This window comes from Ovis canadensis, chromosome 15 (assembly GCF_042477335.2).
Source record: "Ovis canadensis isolate MfBH-ARS-UI-01 breed Bighorn chromosome 15, ARS-UI_OviCan_v2, whole genome shotgun sequence".
NCBI classification, from domain to species: domain Eukaryota; kingdom Metazoa; phylum Chordata; class Mammalia; order Artiodactyla; family Bovidae; genus Ovis; species Ovis canadensis.
The window spans coordinates 80,818,314-80,840,846 of NC_091259.1; the positions used below are offsets into that span (position 1 = coordinate 80,818,314).

The 22,533-nt window shown below is 43.2% G+C and overlaps 1 protein-coding gene and 1 long non-coding RNA gene across 2 annotated transcripts in view; both read left to right on the forward strand.

Moving 5' to 3' along the window:
- The first annotated feature begins 827 nt into the window (after positions 1–827).
- The window catches only part of HSD17B12 (hydroxysteroid 17-beta dehydrogenase 12), a 168,832-nt gene continuing 147,126 nt past the window's right edge, over positions 828–22,533 (forward strand). The window contains exon 1 of the mRNA XM_069553954.1: positions 828–1,119. Coding sequence (XP_069410055.1) covers positions 960–1,119 — 160 coding nt within the window. The 5' untranslated portion in view covers positions 828–959. The remainder of the gene's footprint in view (positions 1,120–22,533) is intronic.
- Positions 4,731–20,145, forward strand: LOC138420638 (uncharacterized). Its single transcript, XR_011249259.1, has 2 exons — positions 4,731–4,887; positions 19,790–20,145. It is a non-coding gene; the product is annotated as an uncharacterized lncRNA (long non-coding RNA).

Below are 22,533 nucleotides of genomic sequence, written 5' to 3' on the forward strand. Positions count from 1 at the left end.
CAGCCCATATGACTGTTGGGCCCCGGGCAGAGGGCTCTGTCGGAGTGGGTAAGCCGGTCGCCCTCCCCATCCCCAGCCCTCTGATCGGTGGCTGTCCCTCCTGCCTCTCTCCTCTCCTTGTCTTTCCACATTTTTGGTGGCTTGGCTCCTGCTTCTGGTGGCTCCTGCAGCCTGGTAGGCTACAGTCCACGGGGTCGCAAAGAATCGGACACGACTTCGCGACTTCGCTTTGCTTCACACACGGATGTGTAACCGCAGTGAAGCTGTGGCGTGCGGTCGCACGGAAACAGAAATAAGCGTTTATTCGGAAAAGCTTTCGGGAACAACGACAGCACATATGACAATGATACCGAGTTGTGTAATAAAGATGTGAAAACAAAACCACGGCTCCGCCTCAATTTACTACTACAATCTTGTCATTCACGAGCGGTGTCTCGTTCCCTTCGGTCCTCAAACCCGAGCTCAAACCAGGCTGGGTCTGGTTGGCCAATCGGAGCACAACCTCCCGTAGTCGCGAGGACTCCTCCAGCCAATGAGAGACGTGGGCGATTTGATGGGGTGAGAAGTCCTGAACTGAACTGAAGTCCTCCCCACACGCGGAGGAATCCTGGGGGCGTGGTGGTGCGTTGGCCGAGGCTGAAGTTTGATTTGCAAGTGAGCGATCAGCAGCCTTAGAAAGGATACGCGGTCGGGTGGGAGAAGGAGAGGTCGTGGGCGGGGCAGTGGAGCTAGAGTCAGCCAATGATTGACGCGCTGCTCGCAGGAACGAACGATAGGTCACCAATGGCGGCACGGATGTGGTGCTGTGGGCGGGGCTTAGGCTCAATGGGGCGCCGGAGGCGCGGGGGTGGAGCGCAGCGCCCATTACTGTCGTCTTCTCCGTCACCGCCGCGCGTCTTCCTGGATCCATTCATTCGTTTTTTTTCATTCACGAAGGTAGTGAGGCCTGGTTGAAAGCCATGGAGAGCGTTTTGCCTGCCACCGGTTTCCTGTACTGGGTGGGCGCCGGCACCGTGGCCTACCTGGCCCTGCGTATCTTGTGCTGGCTCTTCACGGCCGTTCGGGTCTGGGGTTTGGGTAACGAGTCGGGGGTCGGACCGAGGCTCGGTGAATGGGCAGGTGAGTCGAATCCCGCGCCGCCCTCCCCCTGACTCCTGCTGCGGCTCGCGCGGCTCTGGGCCTGGCCTGGCTCGCGCTGACCATTTTCGGGCCCGGCGCTTGGCCTTCGCGTCCCCAGCTCCCCTCTCCTCCTTTCTGAGCCTGCTGCGTCTTGCGTACCCGCTTGTCCCCCATTACGTCGCCTGGCCTGCTTAGACTTGTAGTAGAGTTTTTAAATACTAAACACACTGCTGGCTTAACTCAGCGAATCTAAAGTGCCGCTTGGGTGCGGGAGAAATCTGGCTTTAACTCGCTGGGGCTTGTGCCTTTTAAGCCATTCCGGGTCCAGGGAGTTAGTTGTCTTGCTGGTTGCTTCCTCAGTCACAGGCTACCTCTTAGGAGAGTTATTGAAACAAAAAGTCTTTGGCTTGAATACAGGCCTTGTGCTCAGAATGAAAAGCATTCTGTTGCCTTTTGGGGGTCGAGGGTGGAGAAAGGACAGAATTTCAGAAGTCTTTCTGCTCTTTGGAACCTTGGATTCGGCCTATTTCATATAATTAAAAAAAATTTTTTTTAAGAAAATTCTTGGCTAAACTGTCCTGGAGTCCTAATGCCTAGCAAGAATTATTGTTTCTTCGAGATGGTAACTCTTCATGTAGAAGTCAGAAATGCCTTCTGCAGAAGGAGATTTGCAGGAAAGTGTTCCCACAGAGAGTGAGCTAAACAAACCTAATCATAGTTTCACCAGTTAGGGTGTCTGGTTTACGATTCCTCTAGGCAAGAATTCTGAAGATATAAGGGAAAGGTCAGACTAGAGAAGTTGGGAAAATTCCACAGGAAAGTTTTGCTTTTTTCCATTTCTGCCATTTTTGTTGATTTTCTTTCTCGATGTGTTGTTTTTATTAGCTTTTTTTTAAAAAACCAAGTGATATTGCCATTCTCCAATTATTCATTCTGCGGTTTTATTATTGATTTGTAAAATTATGATTGGTTTTATATATAATTCACAGAGCGTTTTGTTGAATTTTGGGCTGGTTAGGGGTTGCTTTCAGGCTAGGCTCAAATAAGGTATATAAATAATGTTACTCCGTATTAACTTCACTCACTCAAACATTTCAACAACTTAGTAGGAAAAACATAAATTAACCTTTTGGAACTGCAACAAAAAACATCTCAAGTAGGAATGAATAAGCATCTATTAACATAATAAATATTTATAAAACTTACTGTTTTTTCATCATTGAAAAAGCAAGTGAAGTGCTCAACGTTGTTATAATCAAGATTATAATTTCACTGTTGATAAGCCTGAGTTCTTGGTTGTCTGGTTTGGAAAACTTGTTGACTTTTGAAATAGTGGAATAAGACTCCAGTGTCTTAGAAAATCATATATGAAGATGCATAAGTTTTATAGTTTGTAATTAAAGACTTATGGTAATAATTTTTTTAAAATTATCTAAAATTGACGACAGTGGCTGGTAACTTAAATGATCTAAGTCATCTATATAATAATCCATAGTAAAAGCCAACTGTTGTGACCTTGTCATTTCATGAGTAATATTTATATTGAAAAGATTTGACCTCAGAGGAAGGATTTTGATAAATTAAGGGCAGTATTTAAAAGATTAGAAATGAAATTTGAACTCGAACACTGGTAATCTAGCAGAGAGGATCATAAAGTGAAATATTATCCAGTTTACTTGTTGGGAAATTTCTCTTTTTTAAATACCTAAGTAGAAGAAATGCACAAGTTGTTATTTGTAACAACAATGTTACAATGTTACACTACATGTAACATTACTTACCTGTGGTGGCCTGAATCTTAAAATACTTTGTCCTTTATCTCTGCAAATTCAGGGAGTCTTTGGGAAACAAAATGATTTGGAAAACAAAGCAGCAGACATGATATTTGAGTAATTAGGGTTCAGTTGTAATTAAAAACAGGTGATTTGTTCAACGGAGTATTAGGGTAACCGTGCCAGGGCTCCTGTGCCTGTGGCCCTGAAAGCCAAAGGGACAGCTGGTGTTTGCAGCACAATGAAGGTTTATCTGGGGCTTCCCCGGCGGCCCTGGGGGTAAGGAACCTGCCTGCCAGTGCTTGAGACGTAAAAGATGTGGGTTCGATCCCTGGGTCGGGAAGATCCCCTGGAGGAGGGCGTAGCAACCCACTCCCATATTCTTGCCTGGAGAATCGCATGGACAGAGGAGTCCGGCAGGCTGCAGGCCACAGAGTCATGAAGAATCGGAGGCAACTGAAGCAACTCAGCAAGGAAGCGGCAGACGGGTGTGGGAGACAAGTCTCAGATCCACTCTGACTTTGTGTTTAGAGTTTTTCTGTGTGTGTGTGTGTTTTTTTTTTTAAGTGGCTGGGATTAATCATCATCTAGTGACATTTCCATGACATTTCCTAATCATAATTTCGGGAGTCAGGGTGTCTGGTTTACGATTCTCAGGCCAGGTGGTCCATGGCACAGGAGTCTGTGAGCTCTCCTCGCCCTGGAGGAACAACTTGAGTTTGTACGTTAATGATATTGACAACAGCAGTTTCAGTATATGAATGATGTTAACAACAGTGATTGTAGTCTTCTGACTGTGGTTGATTGGTGTTCAGTTAGCGCAGGATTGAGGTAGAAGGGACCAGAAAAGAAATAAAGTTTTGGATAAAGAGATTAATCATAAACTCAGTAAGGGAGCTTGGTTTTAGGGAGTCTCGCTGTCATTAGGGAGGCATTGTCTGCTTTCTAATACTGATGTTTGTTTAACATCTTTCTCTTCTTAACCAATTATTTTTAAGTATTATATAATAATGTGTGTTGTGTTGGTGGTATATTTTTATACTTGTCATGCTTAAGTCTCTGCATGTGAGTATGTTTAATTCTTGCCCCTGCCCCTTAGATTTTAGAATCTGAGAGGCAGGGACTGTGGGTCCTCCTTTTTTGTTTTTTTCCCACAGTAATTGGCACATTGATCAGATACCAGTTCTTCTAAACTTAAAAGCTTGGAAAATCCCTGAAGTACAGTTGGACTTTGCAGTCCATAAAAATACTCCAGACCATAGATTCCTTAGTCTAGTGGGTTTTTAAGACCGCCTGTTACCTGGCCCATCCTCTAACTTATCTCCTTCATCTCCTAATCAAGAGCTGGGTCATCCCTTCCTTCCTTCTCTCCAGTCACAGTCCCACGCAAGTAAATCACTGATTTCGCTAGGTCTCTAGCGGGTGAGTTTAGCCAGTTTAGCAGATAAGTCTCTCTTGCCTGTTGTTGTCATGTGATCCGTTCTGTATTCCTTCCAAGAACAAAGAGTCCTGTGAAAGTAGAGTTTCCAGTTTGAAAATCTCTGTAGCAAGTTATGAAAAGAAGATGGCTAACAAAGGTGATCAGGCCTATCAGTTTCCTGAATGTCAACAGGAAGTTTGTTACACTTACCAAGCTGAACCTCCAGAGAGTCACTAAACCCGTTTGAGAATGCCAGAGTGATAAACCCGGCACTTTGACCAGAGTGAGAATGAAAGTAGTGCTGGGTATTTTTGTTTGTTTGTTTGTTTTTTTAGAGCAGGGCAGGTGATAGAAGGCTGAGAAACAGATGAACTTAGTCATAAAAGTTCTTAAAAATATTTATTCATTTTGCATTTCAGCTCTGAAAAGGAAGTCTGTAGGCCTAAATGAACACAGTCTCCAGATGGGAGTTGGCAGTGTGCTGTGTGCTCAGCCGTGTCCACCTCTGTGCAACCCCATGGACTGTAGCCTGCCAGACTCCTCTGTCCATGGGATTTTTCGGGCAAGCATACTAGAGTGAGTTGCCATTTCCTTCTCCAGGGAATCTTCCCGACCCAGAGATTGCAAATGCATCTCCTGTGTCTCTTACATTGCAGGCAGACTCTTTACCTGCTGAGCCATCCGGGAAGCTCAGGGGCAACCTTAAAGCACTCAGGCTCGAGCTATGTAAGAGATGGCAGGTGCAGCTGGAGGATGTGACCTAAAAGCATGTCCTAGTCTTATTTGGAGGAAAAACCAGAGAGGATGGTTTCCTGGAATTAGAAATTCAGCCTCTGAACTCTGAGCTGTTGCCTCTAACCTTACACCAGTCTCCATTGTCTCCTGCTTCATGTTTTTCCCCCCACCCCCTTGTTCTTCCTTTCTATGCAATATTAAGTTTCCTCTAAAGGGTCAAATGTGAGACCTCAGAGACTCAAACCTAGACTTGGAGTCTAGCTCCTCCTCTGTACTTATTAGAGTGTAGCACTGAGTAAAGTAGTGGATACCTGGGAATCTCACTTTCCTCATCTGCAAAATGGGGATAATACTGGTGCCTGTTTCATAGTATTGTTGTAAAGGGTAAGTGAGAATACTTGCTCTGTGTAAAGCAGATGGTGCAGTGCCCTTGTATATAAATGCTTGATAGCTTATTGTTACTAGGCCAGTAGTCATGTATAGATGTGAGAGTTGGACTAGAAAGAAAGCTGAGTGCAAAAGAATTGATGCTTTTGAACTGTGGTATTGGAGAAGACTCTTGAGAGTCCCTTGGACTTCAAGGAGATCCAAACAGTCCATCCTAAAGGAGATCAGTCCTGGGTATTCATTGGAGGGACTGATGTTGAAGCTGAAACTCCAATACTTTGGCCACTTTATGCGAAGAGCTGACTCATTTGAAAAGACCCTGGTGCTGGGAAGGATTGAGGGCAGGAGGAGAAGGGATCAACAGAGGATGAGATGGTTGGATGGCATCACCAACTCAATGATGAGTTTGGGTAAACTCCTGGAGTTGGTGATGGACAGGGAGCGTGGCGTGCTGCGGTTCATGGGGTTGCAAAGAGTCGGACATGACTGAGCAACTGAACTGAACTAGTAATACTGTTAACCTTAGTAGCATTATGTACCTATCACTTTAGCTAATTGACAATATAAGGCTTAGTAAGAAAAAATTAATAGCTGGTTGACTCCATCTTCAGAAAACTGAGATTACCTTTATTACTGCAATTGAGAGTGTTGAGCTTCAAAACCTATTTTCTGTTTATTTTTGTTGGTTGAGGAAATTTATTTCTTTTTGTTTCAGAAAAAAATTATTGAAAAATTTAGTGAATAGAATATATGGGTAAGTGGATTTGAATAAGTCAATTCCATTGTCTTTAAACTCATTTGTAGGTAAAGGATGAGTTAAAAGAAATTTAATAGTGTGTCTTTGGGCTGCTATACCAAAATACTGTATATTCAGTGGCTTAAACAACAAACATTTCACTCAGTTCTGAAGTCTGGGAAGTCAGATCAAGGTGCTGGCAGATTCTGATCTGGTAAGTAACTGCTTCCCGGTTTATAGATAGCTGTCTTCTTGCTCTATCTTTCCGTGACAGAAGGGGCCAGGGGGACTCTCTGGGGTGTCTTGTAAGGGCACAGATAGCATTTGTTAGGGCTCCACCCTCATGACCTAATCACCTCCCAAAGACCCCCACCCCCAATACCATCACATTCAGGGGTTAGGATTTCAACATATATATTTTGTCCCTAACATAGGAATGTCTCTAACATAGGGATTTCCCTGGTGGTTCAGACGGTAAAGCATCTGTCTACAATTCAGGAGACCCGGGTTTGATCCCTGTGTTGGGAAGATCCCCTGGAGAAGGAAATGGCAATCCACTCCAGGACTATTGCCTGGAAAATCCCATGGACAGAGGAGCCTGGTAGGCTACAGTCCATGGGGTCGCAAAGAGTCGGACACGACTGAGCGACTTCACTTCACAACATAGGAATTCAGTCTGTAGCATAGATCTTTCATTCCATTTCTCTCCTGCTCATCTATCATGAAAAGAAAAATACTGAAATATTATACCAGTTTGTATCTCTGCCTTCTGGAATAGATGGTGATTAAGGCAGGGAGGGTGGGTGGAGAGTGTGATTCAACACTCTTCATTTGTCCATCCACTGCCCAAATCCTCTTTGAGTTCTGGCCAGGGGCCAGGGGGATGGCCAGCAGGAATGAAGAACAAACTGCCCTGTAAAGTGGTAGGAAAGCAGAAGCACTTGGTTCTGTGGCACCTTGTGTAAGAACGTCAGAGAGATGTCTGACCTGAGATCTGAAGGGAAGTGAGGAGTAGCAGACAGAGCAGGGGATCAGCAGGTGCTAGGCTCCTGAGCTGCAAAGAGCAGGGTCCCCTTAGAATAAGACCTGAGCGCCTGGAGCCAAAAAAGCGTAGGCCTGATTTACGATGGGAGTGGAGTAGGGGTGAAGGGGCCAGTGAGCAGGGCAGTTTAAGAACATGGAAAACAGTTGTGGGATTTTAAGCAGAAGGGTAATGTTGAGTTGGAATTTTACTTTTCATTCATTTGGCTGTACCCGGTCTTGGTTGTGGCACGCGGGATCTTTAGTTGCAACCTGCACACTCTCAGTTGCTGCGCGTGGGATCTAGTTCCCTAACCAGGGATTGAACCTGGGTCCCCTGCATTGGAAGCGTGGAGTCTTAGCCACTGAACTACCAGGGACATCCCTGAGTTGCAGCATTTAAACAGAAATTTTTGCTTCTGTGATCTTTCCGAAGCTGTTGTGGTGCCACAGAGATAGATCAGTGCACATTATTCAGATAATCTCCATTAAAATTGCTTTTAAAAAGGCAAAATCATACTTTATAGTCAGGGAGGCCATTTCTGTGCACTTTCTGCTTATCATCTTTCAAAGACTATGTCTCCCTGGGGGATATCTAATCACCGTGGTGTGGGAAGTGCTACTCTTAATCAGGGACTGGCTGATAAGATTGCTGAATGAACCTGGAAACCAGGTCATTGCTTTCCCGTGGTCACTCCATAGAACTGAGGTGTGATAGTTGAGAAGCCTGCCTATGTCAGTCTCAGAGGGAATGCTTTGTTTTGTTATTGATTTTGTCTGGGGAAACAATGCGTTTGCCCAGTTTCTTAACTGGCAGTGCCAGGGAGACTATCTAGTTTCTGAAAAGTTATCCTTGCTGGTGTTAAGTGAAGTTATTTCTAGTTAAATGATGTCGTCATTGCGGAAAGAGAGGAAAGGCAAGAAAAGAGGAAAGTCTTAAAAAAAAAAAAGATTTTGAACCATTACTGCCTCTCAAGAGTGTGACAGTGGGTAACAGTAGCGCTAACGGGAGGTTTGGCTTTGGGGTCAGTGCAACGTGAGCTTTGCTACTTGCTAAGCTGTTTGACTTTGGGCAAAGATTGCTAACCTCTGAGCATAACTTCCTTCATCTATTAAATAGGGCCAATAACTTTTGGGATTATTATGACAATAAGATGATAATGAGGGTCTCATGTAACCTTTTGTGTGTTTTTATGGGTATCAAGGAACACATATGTAGGGCGTCTTTATTTGTACGCATTGTTCTTATTTGATAAAAGGGGACTGTTGAAACCACAGAATAATGTAGGTCACTCAGCAGATAAACTGTTGGACGTCTGAAGCTGTGAATAGATCAGTTACGAGGTGATTCATGCCACTGCAGGAGAATTCTTTGCTTTATGGAAAGATTTACCACCATCTTGGTTTACCAAAATATGGTTCCCATTAGTGAACGTAAGCTATGATGGACTTAGAAAAATCTGGTCCTAGGCAACTTTTCAATGATGTTTGTAAAAACCTTAGGTCATCTTCGACTCTTCTTCTGGCACCCATGTACAGTCTGTAAGGGGACCTTGTTGACTTTAACTTCAAAATACCCAGAATCCAGTTTCTTCTATCACTCTGGCGTAAGCTACCAAAATCTCTTGTCGTGATATAATAACAGCCTCCTGTCCCTGATTCCATCTTGCTTCCCCTATAATTGTATCTTAAAGAGCAGCCAGGGAACCTGAAAAGCTCTAGTCAGATCATGTGATCCTTTGCCCAGATCCCTCCAATATCTTCAGATGAAAATGCAAAATCCTTCCTGTGGTTGACAAGGCTTTTGACCACCTGCCTCCTGCCTTCTTTCATCTCTCCTCTCTCCCCATGTTTTGTCTCTCCCTCCCTCCTTTCTAGCTGCACTGTCTTTCTCCTTAAGCTCGATTCCTTAAACATGCTTGGCCTCGCTGCTTTGACCTTTGGGTATCTTCTCTTCTTGAATGCTCTTCCCCAGATGTCCATTTGGCTAAGCCTTCTTCCTTCCTTCTAGTCTTTACTCAGATATCACCTTCTCAATGAAACCTTCCCTTCTACCTTTAAACCAACGATCCAATCTCCTCCACGCCCCTTCTGACCCTGTTAGCCTGCTCTACTTGGGCCTGATGCCATAGCGTTTATCACCATCTCCTGTTCTGGAGGTGGTGTTCATTTCTGATGTTTCTTGTTTGTCTACTCCTATTAGAGTGGCAGCACCATGAAGACAAAGATCTTTTTTGTTCACTTTTATATCTCCAGCACCTAGAACAGAGCCTGCACACAAACACTAATACTTACTTATTGAATGAATTAAAATATTCAGGTACTCCAGTGTTTTTGAGGGATAATTTTTTTTTTGTGGGGGGGGATTCTCTTCTCTTTCTACATTCTCTTTTTAGTTATAAATCTAAGAGCTATTAGTGGTCTCCCCACCTCTAAAAGTGAAATTATTTAGTCTAAAAACAAAATACAGACTATAACCTCAGGGAGGTGTTCTCATAGTAGAGACCCTGGAGTCAGACTGCCCAGAATGACTTTCTGTGTCCCAGACATCCCTGCACTCAGCTGCATCTCTCTGCTCCTGTGTCCTTTTGTTCGTGCAAAGACATTCAGTGGTTCAGCGGTTGTTGAATGTTGTTCTCTGCCTAGAGTGATTTTTCTTCTGTTGTTCACTCTTCCTTCCTCCTCCTGTTCATGCACTTCTCAGAGTCCAGATTCTGAATGTTTCTGTGCAGCTGCCCGGATGGAAGCCATCATGTACTTTTGGAATTTTAGTAGCTCTTGTATTATCCTTTTTTGTGGGCTTTTCCACACTTAACCTTTTTAGTTGTTTGTGTGTATGTGCGTGCACCTGTGCATACACGCATGACTTTGTTCTGAACTATAAACCTGTCAAGAGTGTACAATAAATTATATGCAGTGAATGAATATATTTTCTTTGAATTGTATTTTGATGGGGGTGGGATGTTTTCCATTTTGTGGGTTATATTTTGCAAAATAATTTGTACACCTTTTTTTCTCTTTGTTTTAAAACCTGAAGTGATGCCTTAAAAGCAGGTTGAAATTAAACCAAGGCTGACTAGACAAAGATGGGTTATTGGATTACTGCAGCAGAGCTGGGATAACAGTTTTGAAAGTGTGAAATGCAGTGAGAGCAAAAAGATGTCTTTGTGTGTGTGTGTGTGTGTGTGTGTGTGTGTGTGTGTGTGTGGTGCTCAGTTGATAAATCATGTCGGACTGTTGCGACTCCATGGTCTTTAGCCTGCCAGGCTCCTCTGTCCGTGACACTTTTCAGGCAAGAGTACTGGAATGGGTTGCCACTTCCTTCTGCAGGAGATCTTTTTGGTTCAGGGATCGAACTTGCATCTCCTGCATTGGCAGGCAGATTCTTTACCAATGAGCAACCAAGGAAACCTATCCTGTGTAGCATACGTAATAAACTAATCTCTTTTTATACATGTGTTATAAAACCAACCACTCTGCCAGATTTAATAAACATTTCAGTATTAATAAAAATTTGGTAATGTATTTATTATTTAAACCCTATATATATATATATATATATATATATATATATATTTAACCTCCTTTTGTCTGCACCACGTGGCTGTGGGATCTTAGTTCCCTGAACCAGGGATTGAACCAGGCCTTCAAGTCCCAATCACTGGATCACCAGGAAAGACCCCTCAAGTCTTTAAAAATTGTTACAAGTAGGCTTTTCTTTCATAAGAGAGTCTTTCCCAGTGAAGGTTTTAGTAAAGTTTGCTAATTTGTGAAGCTGAGAGGAATCAGTGAAAAAATTGAATTCTAGGATGTATCGACCAAAATGTAGTTTTGTTATTTCAGAGGCCTGATAAAATGAACCCACACCTTCTACAGACCTTTTGGGGGACTTTGGACTGAATTTCCTGGAATCTCTCTTTGGTAGTAAAGGCATTGAGTGGTCAGTGTATATAGTTAATAACCGCTGGAAAGTTAACCACAGACCATTGAGTACATGCATTTTTTTCCGCCTTGGAAAGAAATGAATACTGCAGGTGGTTGATCATCTGCAGAAGGTTAGTTGGCCATTTTCTGAGAAACTGGAGAAACGTGAAAAATCGTTAAGAGACTAATGAGAGAATGACGGAACCAGAAGGACCTCTTCCGTTGAACTATTAGGGAAAGAAGCTGGAAGAGGCCAGACGATCTTGCAGCCTTTCGTGTGTTTTTATGGGTATCAGGGAACATGGTAGAGAATATCTAGGCAAGAAGATCAGTGGCAAAGAGCAGAAAATGGGGGATACATCAGTGGTGGGTTGATTAAAAGCAGTGGATAGGAGTGGAGCTTCCTAGTGGTCCAGTGGTATAAGACTCCACTGCAGGGGTCACGGGTTTGATTCGTGGTCGGGAAACTAAGATCTGACATGCTCAGTAGCCAAAAACAAAAAAAAAGTATCTAAAAAAACTAATGGTAGGAGTGATGAGCAGCAGACTCTGACAGCAGAATCGATTTGTGAGGGATGAATTAAGAGAGGAAAACTTGTAAGGAGGACCAGCAGAGGCGGGTCACAGCAAGGATGTTGGCGAAACTGAACTCCATCACACATTTCCACCACTGGTGTGGGGCATAAAGCCTTCTATGTACAAGAGCCTGAATTCTGAAGAAACACCACGTCTCTGTAGCCCGGAGGATACCATTATTTCCTGTTCTTGGACAGGAATGCCTTGTAATGTCCTTGTAATGCCTACGTGGACATTAAGATAGGGGGACTTCCTCATTGTATGTGGTGCTTCAGGCCAAGTGGATCGATCCAGTATGTCTTATCTATAGCCTTGGCTGCGCCTCTAGCCTTAACTACAGATGACGTTGATGCCACTAAATTTCCAAGGAAATATTATATAGGTTTTAGGATGCTTCTCAAGATGGCCAGGAAAGGGTACATACAGTCTCCTTTAAAAATTTAAATTCTAGTTTTTAAAGTTCCCTTAACCCTCCTGGTATGTTACCAAAAAAAAACCACCCCTAATTTTCCAGATTAATTTTACTGTAATGCCTGGTGGTAATTGCTCACTACCAAATTCACTTCCAGTGAAAATGTTGCCAAGCTTGCTTTAATGATCACTGAAACTCCCATCTTGTCACATCAACGGAGCTAATAAAGTAAACAAGCTCCCCTAATCTTGCACATTCAGTCTAATAATTTTGCTATGGAACAGGGAGCAGCTGCTTATCTGTATGTTCCAATACCTATCATTGCCTGTCTTTGAGAAAGGAGGGGATGATCTCCTTATAGATAAGGGAGAAAAAAAAAAAAACCCACAGCAGGTTAAACAATGATGTTCACACATTCTGAATTAGAGGAGGCTGGATTAATGAAATTTTACCATAATGATATCTCAATTTACAAATTGCTTTTGCAAATTTTCTCAGCTGATTTCCATAACCAAGTCATATACCAAGACCAGAGGGAGCTGCGGTGACTGTAAGGAGTGTTACGCAGCTAGTAAATGACAGAAGAAACTGGATCCATGTGTTCCAACTCCAGGCTCCTGCCAAAGTTCCTGATGAGGGTGATTTTAAGACAGTTTGCGGTACCTGTCCAACAGCTAATATGTCCGAGACTTCCTCAAACGTTACCCGAAACTGAAAGGTCTATTTCTACCGTATTTTCATCATGACAGTATCCATGAGACATAAGAATCAATTGGATGTGCTTGTTAAAAATAGAGCCTAGGGCTCCACTCCAGACCCACTCAATGAAAATCTCTAAGAAAAGAACTTGGGGAAACGTATTTTTTTTAAAAAAACAAATTAAGTTGATTCTTAAGCTCATGCGTTTTGGGAAGCACTGGGCTGAGATCTGGCTAATCTTGGAAGAAGGCAGTGGGTTATACATGCAGGCTTTTTAGCCAGATAGCTATTCTTAGTACCAGGGCTTGGTTTATAATAGTGTTAAAACTTCCAGTGATTTCTGTACTAAATATTTACATGTAATTTTGACAGTTAAATAGAGATTCTATTTTAGGCTACTTCTGTGTTTTGCATTCAAAATAGATTAGGAAAAAAGCAAACTGAACTAGAAACTTCTGTATGTTGTTGTGCAATGAGAACTTCAAGCAGCATCAGTTCAGTTCAGTTCAGTTCAGTCGCTCAGTCTGATGCTTTGTGACCCCATGAACCGCAGCACGCCAGGCCTCCCTGTCCAGCACTAACTCCCGGAGTTCACTCAGACTCACGTCCATCGAGTTGGTGATGCCATCCAGCCATCTCATCCTCTGTTGTCCCCTTTTCCCCCTGCCCCCAATCCCTCCCAGCATCAGAGTCTTTTCCAATGAGTCAACTCTTCGCATGAGGTGGCCAAAGTATTGGAGTTTCAGCTTTAGCATCAGTCCTTCCAAAGAACACCCAGGGCTGATCTCCTTTAGAATGGACTGGTTGGATCTCCTTGCAGTCCAGCAGACTCTCAAGAGTCTTTTCCAACACCACAGTTCAAAAGCATCAATTCTTCGGCGCTCAGCTTTCTTCACAGTCCAACTCTCACATCCATACATGACCACTGGAAAAACCATAGCCTTGACTAGACAGACCATAGTCAGCAAAGTAATGTCTCTGCTTTTGAATATGCTATCTAGGTTGGTCATAACTTTCCTTCCAAGGAGTAAGTGTCTTTTAATTTCATGGCTGCAGTCACCATCTGCAGTGATTTTGGAGCCCCCCAAAATAAAGTCTGACACTGTTTCCACTGTTTCCCCATCTATTTCCAATTAAGTGATGGGACCAGATGCCATGATCTTCATTTTCTGAATGTTGAGCTTTAAGCCAACTTTTTCATTCTCCTCTTTCACTCTCATCAAGAGGCTTTTTAGATCCTCTTCACTTTTTGCCATAAGGGTGGTGTCATCTGCATATCTGAGGTTATTGATATTTCTCCCGGCAATCTTGATTTCAGCTTGTGCTTCCTTCAGCCCAGCGTTTCTCATGATGTACTCTGCATAGAAGTTAAATAAGCAGGGTGACAATATACAGCCTTGATGTACTCCTTTTCCTATTTGGAACCAGTCTGTTGTTCCACATCCAGTTCGAACTATTGCTTCCTGACCTGCATATAGGTTTCTCAAGAGGCAGATCAGGAGGTCAGGAGGTCTGGTATTCCCATCTCTTGAAGAATTTTCCACAGTTTATTGTGATCCACACAGTCAAAGGCTTTGGCATAGTCAATAAAGCAGAAATAGATGTTTCTCTGGAACTCTCTTGCTTTTTCCATGATCCAGCGGATGTTGGCAATTTGATCTCTGGTTCCTCTGCCTTTTCTAAAACCAGCTTGGACATCAGGGAGTTCACGTTTCATGTATTGCTGAAGCCTGGCTTGGAGAATTTTAAGCATTACTTTACTAGCATGTGAGATGAGTGCAACTGTGCGGTAGTTTGAGCATTCTTTGGCATTGCCTTTCTTTGGGATTGGAATGAAAACTGACCTTTTCCAGTCCTGTGGCCACTGCTGAGTTTTCCAAATTTGATGGCATATTGAATGCAGCATACCCAGTCTTTACTAATTGGAGATCAGGTGAGGGCAGGGGGTCAATAAGAATGGGTTTTGGTAGATGCAAATAATGGAAATTTTACTTTGCTTTTGGGTAAGACCATAGGAAGAACAGCTGAAGACTCTGAAAGCTTCTTCACTAAAAAAATTGAGAGAACAGTATGTTCTTATTTTCTGTTTGCAATTCTTTTTGGTGGTCCCATTTTTTAGTTTATATTTATTGCATTTATAGACAAGAACATTTAAAATCTTTCTTTCTTTAAAGGTGGATTTTTACAGAATTGTTTTTATTGTGAAATTAATGTAAGTGATACTGATTGGGCCGATAGACAGGAGAGGATATTCATTTTCTTAAAAAATAAATAAATAAAGTCCTCCAAATGATGAAGAAGCAAAATGGGCTTAGGTTTAACCAGAAGTAATTCTGATTTTAGTGGGCCATCTGGATGACATTTGTAGTGATTAAACAGTAGAATCAGTTTGTTCATTCATTCAGCAGAGAAACATGCATTATATGCTGACTATATGCTAGGCATACAGCACTGGAGCTGGGGATTAGTGGGGAGTAAGGAAGTGTTGGCCTGTGCCTTCTTTGTTCTAGGAGAGGACACAGATTATTACAAAAGCAGCTCCAAAAAGTTTACTGGGAGCCAGCTATGGGGGTACCTCTTCAGAGGTTTAAAGGTTTTCTAGAAGAAGTAACGTTTAATCCAACATATGGAAGGAAAGATGATGATGATGGTGTTGGTTAATAATGGGAATAAGACAAAATGAAAAAACTTACCATGTACCAGATGCTCTTCTAAGTGCCTCAGTTAATTCGGTTACTCCAATCAGGTAGGTCTCATTAATACCCCCATTTTACTGAAAGAAAGCTAAGATAATAGAGTTGTTGTTCAGTTGCTAAATCATGTCTGACTCTTTGCAGTCCCATGGACTGTAGTATGCCAGGCTTCCCTGTAATTCACTCTATCCTGGTCTTTGCTCGAACTCATGTCCATTGAGTCAGTGATGTCATCCAACCGTCTCATCGTCTTTTGCTCTATTCTCCTCCTGCTTCAATCTTTCCCAGCATCAGGGTCTTTTGTTGGCCCTTCTCATCAGATGGCCAAAATATTGGAGCTTCAGCATCAGTCCTTCCAATGAATATTCAGGGTTGATTTCCTTTAGGATTGACTGGTTTGATCTTGCTGTCAAAGGGACTCTCAAGAATCTTCTCCAGCACCATAGTTCAAAGGCATCAGTTCTTTGGTGCTCAGCCTTCTTTATGGCCCAGCTCTTATATTGGTACTGGAAAAACCATAGATTTGACTATATGGACCTTTGTCAGCAAAGTGATGTCTCTGCTTTTTAATATGCTGTCTAGGTTTGTCAGAACTTTCCTTCCAAGGAGCAACTGTCTTTTATTTTTTGTGGCTGCAGTCACTGTCTGTAGTGATATTATAGGCCGAGAAAATAAAATCTGTCACTGCTTCCACTTTTCCCCCATCTATTTCCTGCCATGAAGTGATGGGACTGGATGCCATGATCTTAGTCTTTTGAATATTGAGTTTTAAGCCAGCTTCTTCACTCTCTGCTTTCACCTCCTTCAAGAAGCTCTTCAGTTTCTTTTCTGCCATCAGAGTGGCATTATCTGCGTGTCTGAGGTTACTGTTATTTCTCCCAGCAATCTTGATTTCAGCTTGTAATATATTCAGCTTGGCATTTCACATAATGTACTCTGCATATAAATTAAATTAGCTGGGTGACCATATACAGTTTCAAAATACTCCTTTCCCAATTTTGAACCAGTCCATTTTTCCATGTCTGGTTCTGCCTATTGCTTCTTGACCTATATACAGGTTTCTCAGGAGACAGGTAAATGGTCTGGTATTCCCATCTCTTTAAGAATTCTCCACAGTTTGTTGTGATTCTCACAGTTGAGGCTTTAGCATAGTCAATGAAGAATAATTAGATTTTTTTTTTTTTTTTGGAATTCCCTCACTTTTTCTATGATCCAGTGGAAACAATAGAGAGGTCAAGTCATTTGTCTGAAGTCACATAGGTGGTTACGTGGAGGAGCCCCTGGGTTGGAACTCCTGTGACCTCTCTGCAGACTGCATTGATGAATGAGGAGTCGGTGGGTAAGGGGAGTGTGGGAACGGGAGAGTTTTCCAGCTGAGAGAACACTTTGCGTGATGACCCTGAGGAAAGTGACAGCTTTCAGAAACTTTGGGCAGACGGTCCTTCAGAGAGGAGAGGCAAGAGATAAGACTTAGAGAAAGGGGCAGTGGACCAGTCCTAAAGGACCTTGAGAGCCTGTGAGGGTTTTGTTTATCTTGAGGGCAGTGGGGAGTCACTGAAAGATTTCCAGCAACAGACCTCGTGATCAGATGTGTTTTTTGGACAGTTTACTGCGGCAGGTTGGAGATTGGATATGTAGGAAGCTACCCAGGAGAAAGGGAGCCCAGCAGGAGACCCATGGTGGTGGTGGTGGTCAGCCAGGCGCTGAATGGTGGTGGTTTGGATCAAGGTCATGGGGGCAAGGACTGAGCGAGGGAGTCAGACAAGAGAGAGGTGGCTACAGGTCCTGGGCCTTCACCATAGAGGGGCTGTGGGGATGAAGGTGGCGGCAGAATCAAGGACTGTGAGGTGTCTGGGCAGATGGTGATACTGACCTTGGAAATACAAAGGAAAGGAGCAGGGTTGGGAGAAAATAGTGATTGCTCTGTGGCTCTGTGCCGATGTCCAGCAGTCTTCCTATAGATGAGCACTGGGCTGAGCCTGGGTGACTTACCACAGTCCTTTGGCTCAGCAGTCATTTATAGTTGTCAGAAATTATATGCCATTAATACGTCGTGTATTTTACAGAAAATTTAGACAGACTTCTTGGTGGTGCAATGGCTAAGACTCCATGTTCCCAATGCAGAGAGCCCAGATTCAGCCTCTGGTGAGGGAACTACATCCCACGTGCTGCAGCTAAGACCTGGCACAGCCAAATAAATAAATTTCAGGAACCATTACTTAAAAAAGGGAAATTTGGAGCCTCAGCATGTAATAGGAAAAAGAAAACATTATTTTTGAGCCATTTGAGTGTATCCCATGTAGCACTTTGTGGCTTGGGTTGGTAAATGTTTGCCAGAATAAATCACACCCTCACAGGGTCTCAAGGTCTTTTAGGACTGGCCCGCTGCCCATTTTTCTGCCCTTTTTAGGCAGAAAAGACAGGAAGCAGACTGTCAGAAGACCTGAGTTCCTAGCCTACCTTCCCACCTTTGACACTTATTAGCTGTGGAATCATCAGTCAGTCATTCTGTTTATTTCTCCTATCATATATGTCTAGAAATACCGACTTTGTGTATCTTCAGAGATGCTGAGACTCTGAATGTGTCTGGAAGCGCAGCACAAAGTACAGAGCATTATGTACAAACAAGGCATTGGGCTTTTTCCTTCTGTTTTCAGTTAGAAACCTGGAGACAGACTTGCCCCACGAGTTGATCAGATCCTTTATGTGAGGTTCAAATTGCTTCAGAGATCTATTTTGGGATCTGTTACACCTTTGTCATGATCAACACCTAAGTCTCTATTGGTTTGATTATCTAATACATGTCAATTTTAGAAAGTACCTAAAACTTTTAAAAGCAATTTTGTTGATGTAAGCTGGGTTTCCGAATTAAACTGATTTAACCACTAGTGTGTTAATTTTAAATAAATAAACTTCAACTTTTATTTTTAACCTATGCAAAAGCTGTGGTTAGGTATCAAGGGTTAAGGATATATTTAAATTATTAGTATTGAAGTGTCATTTCAACTCTGATGTAATTGGAAGACTCTCACTACTACTACTACCAAGTCCGACTCTGTGCAACCCCAGAGATGGCAGCCCACCAGGCTCCACCGTCCCTGGGATTCTCCAGGCAAGAACACTGGAGTGGGTTGCCATTTCCTTTCCAATGCGCGAAAGTAAGAAGTGAAAGTGAAGTCGCTCAGTCGTGTCCAACTGTTAGCGACCCCATGGACTGCAGCCCACCAGGCTCCTCCATCCATGGATTTTCCAGGCAAGAGTACTGGAGTGGGGTGCCATTGCCTTCTCCGGGAAGACTCTCAAGTCTGACATAACTGCTTAAAGTTCCATTACTATATTATAAGCGTTACTGTAAGAGGTAATTATAAGTTCCTGTCATTTCTCATCCAGTACCCCATTGTTTTTGTCTCCAGGTTTAAAGATATTCAGAGAGAACTTTTTCTTTAGTTAAAATTTTCTATTGCAATCTTCATTTAAGCTAGATTCTCATCAGTTATGACATTGATGACATAACAGTGCTTTCTAGATCTCTATAGTGAAAGTATTATCTTTGATATGAGGAAATAGTTTTCAGGTGTACTTTGAATCTAATTTTTAAAACTATAGCAAAGATTAGGACTATATATGAACATCCAAATCTTCTAAAAATACTTGCTTTGAAATATATTACTTTTTAAAGAAATTGTGAATTCTTTTTTGGGGGGAAGCTTCTTAATATTTCTTCAGATGGAAACACTAACTTTTCTCTCCTTTTGCATTCCTGTCCTTGGGTTCTCCCAGAGGCAGATACTGAGAGACAGGGAATCAAGTGCAATCAGTTTTTTGGAAGGTGATCCCAAGAAACACCAGTAGGGAGGGAGACAGGGAAGGGAACACAGCCAGTACAGGGGGTATTGTCGAGGGTCTGTGATCACCTGGAGCTAGTGTAGAACTCAAGTTTCAGAGTTGGTTCAGCTGCAGGGTCTAGAAGCTCAGATGTTTATACACTCGTGGCCATTAGTCAGTGGTTGAGGGCTGTTGGGAGGAGCATTAATCTGATAGCACTTAGGTCCACTGTGCACTTGCTGGCTTCAGCTACCAGATAAAGTGACTGGGCAAAGAGGTGCACTTGGAATGTGCTCTGCAATGGTGTGGCCAGAGTGGATGTGGACAGGGCATCACCAGCTTAGCTCTAATTCTCATCACAATATTTCCCCTTGGTTTCTTTTTTTTTTAAATTTTTAAAAAAAGTTGTTTAAGGACTTTTTTTTTTTTTTGTCTTTATTGAATTTGTCACAGTATTGTTTCTGTTTTCAGTTTTATTGTTTTGACCCTGAGACACGTGGGATCTCAGCTCCCCGACCAGGGATGGAACCTGCACCGCCTGCATTGAAAGTCAAGAGTCTTAACCACTGGACTGCCAGGGAAGCCCCTCGTTTTCTACAAACAAAACAACGAATAAAGCCCAAGGAGGAGGAGTTATTTCCTGGAAATAATAAATACAGTAGATGGGAGGCAGAAGTTGATTTATGTTAGACTCTTTCATTGTGGTTGAGGGTTTTGCTGCCTCTCAGGGTGGTTGATGGATTGGCCTATGTTAAGTGTTTTTACACTTTTTATAAATACAGATGACTGACTAAATATTGAATAAACCTCATAGGCTTATGGTTGCATTAAGGTATGACTTAATCTCTTCCTCTCCGTAATTGAATTCTGACTTACTAAACTGGACATGGTTTCCCCAAAGTCAGTACAGGGGAGGACAGCATTTGAGGGGGTTGCGGTGGATGTGGTTGGCTGCTTGTTGACAGAATGCCAAATCTATGTAGGTGTCGGACAGCCATACACTTCAGAGGAGGTTGGGTCTCTCCTCAGCCCCAGGGGCCCAGTCTTGAGTAGTTTACACTCATCTTGATGATTCCTCTTTCCTTGCCACAAGTTGGGTTAGCATGGGCATGCGCACAGTTCTGGCCACTGAGATGTGGGGGATGTCCTCGGGGGAGAGCTTCTGAGAAGGCTTTCCTCCCCTTTCAGAAGAGGTAGAAAGAAGGGTATTTTTGTCTGAGGGCGTGATGCCCGTAGCCATCCTTGGGACCAGAGGGGGGCAAACCGAGGAAAGAGCCAGCACACTGAGGTCTTCGAGCAGAAAGAAGGAAAGCATCTGGGTCTTCGGTTCTGTCCCTGAGCTGCTGAATTCATCCGTTCTGGAGTGCCCGACACTTCCTGTTATTTTGAGATGACACATCCCATTTTTCTTAAAAACTATTTCTGTTACTTGCAGCTGAAAGCATCCTAACCTACAGATTTGGTAGAAAAGGAGGCAGATTTTCTTCTGTGGAGTAAAAATTTTATGATTGATTTAAGGTCCTGTAGACTTGGACAGGGCTTCCCTGGTGGCTCAGATGGTAAGGAATCTGCTGGTATGCCGGGGACCCGGCTTTGATCCCTGGGTCAGGAAGATCTTCCGGAGAAGGGAGTTAAGATACCCATGGAATTTTCCAGGCAAGAATAGTGGAATGGGTTGCCGTCCCCTCCTCTAGGGGAATCTTCCTGATCAGGGATCGAACCTGCCTCTCCTGCTTTGCAGGCAGGTGGTTTATCGTCTGAGCCACCATTTGGTCTAAGTAACTGTTTAATTTTAGGGAGTACCTAGTGATCTGAGGACTGACCCAGTGTGGTTCAACTAAATTGAAAAAAGATCAAGACAGAGGGTGGGGAAGTGAAGGCGAGTTGGGTATATGTCTGTGTGGATCTTCTCCTGTCCTTAGGGCTGTGCTGTGCTGTGCTTGGGCACAGTTGTGCCCAACTCTTTGCGACCCCATGGACTGTAGCTCCTCTGTCCATGGGGCTCCTACAGGCAAGAATACGGGGGGAGGGTGGTTTGCCGTGCCCTCTTCCAGGGGATCTTCCCAACCCAGGGATGGAACCCAGGTCTCCTGCATTGCAGGTGGATTCTTTACTGACTGAGGCACCAGGGGAGCACGTCTTAGTGCTTATTTCTCTCTAATTGCATTATAAGAAGCCAGTAAGAAGTCAGTGCAGTGTATTCTTAGCTTTGCCATTTTCCCATATTGAGCTTCCCCTGTAGCTCGGTTGGTAAACAATCTGCCTGCAATACAGGAGGCCTGGGTTTGATTCCTGTTTCGGGACGATCCCTTAGAGAAGAAAATGGCAACCCGCTCCAGCATTCTTGTCTGGAGAATCCCATGGACAAAGGAGTCCGGCAGGCAACGTACAGTCGATGGGGTTGCGAGAGTCAGATACGACTTAGCAACTAAACCACCACCATGACATCCATTTCAGATATTCCTGGTTCGGGAGAGCAATCAAATATAAGGTTAGCGATTCAGTGTTCTTTAAATGCTCTTATTTTTAAAGTCTAGGGAACATTCCTGGCAGTCTAGTGGTTAAGACTTAGCCCTTCTACTGTGGGGGATGTAGGTTTGATCCCTGGTCCAGAAATTAAGATCTTGCATGCCACTTGTGGCCAAAAAAAAGTAAAATAAAAAAATATAGTCCAAATGGGGAAATACACCATCCAAGTCACTGAAAAGCTGGAGCAAAGATACAAGGAGCTTAGGAATATGGACTCTGCTTTATATCCCAGGTGGGGATATGGCCTTACTGATGCTGAGTTTAAGAAGCAGGAGAACCTGCTGTGTGAATCTAAATACTATTTTAAAAAGAAGGTATTGTTTGAGTTCATCTTGAATAGCAGTAGTGCAGAAACCAAGTCTAAAAGGACTGTAGTACAATAAGTAATTAAACCTCACAGGCCCGCCAAGACTCAGGTTGGCCCTGCACCACCTCTGGGGCTCAGGGGAAGCTGTGCTTCTTTGTGTGGGTATGTCCCTTCTGAGAAGAGAGATTCAGTAAGGTACTGAAATCTTGCCCTGTGAATGAAGGTATGTGTGTGTTCTTTCCCTGCCTTCTTCTTTAAGAGGTGAAACATTCATTGGTTTTTCGAAAGATAACTATTTTTTTTTTCATTTTTTAAGGTAAGATTTTATGGCTGATTAGTAAAAGAATCTGATTCTTTGATAATGGATCAAAGGCAAGTA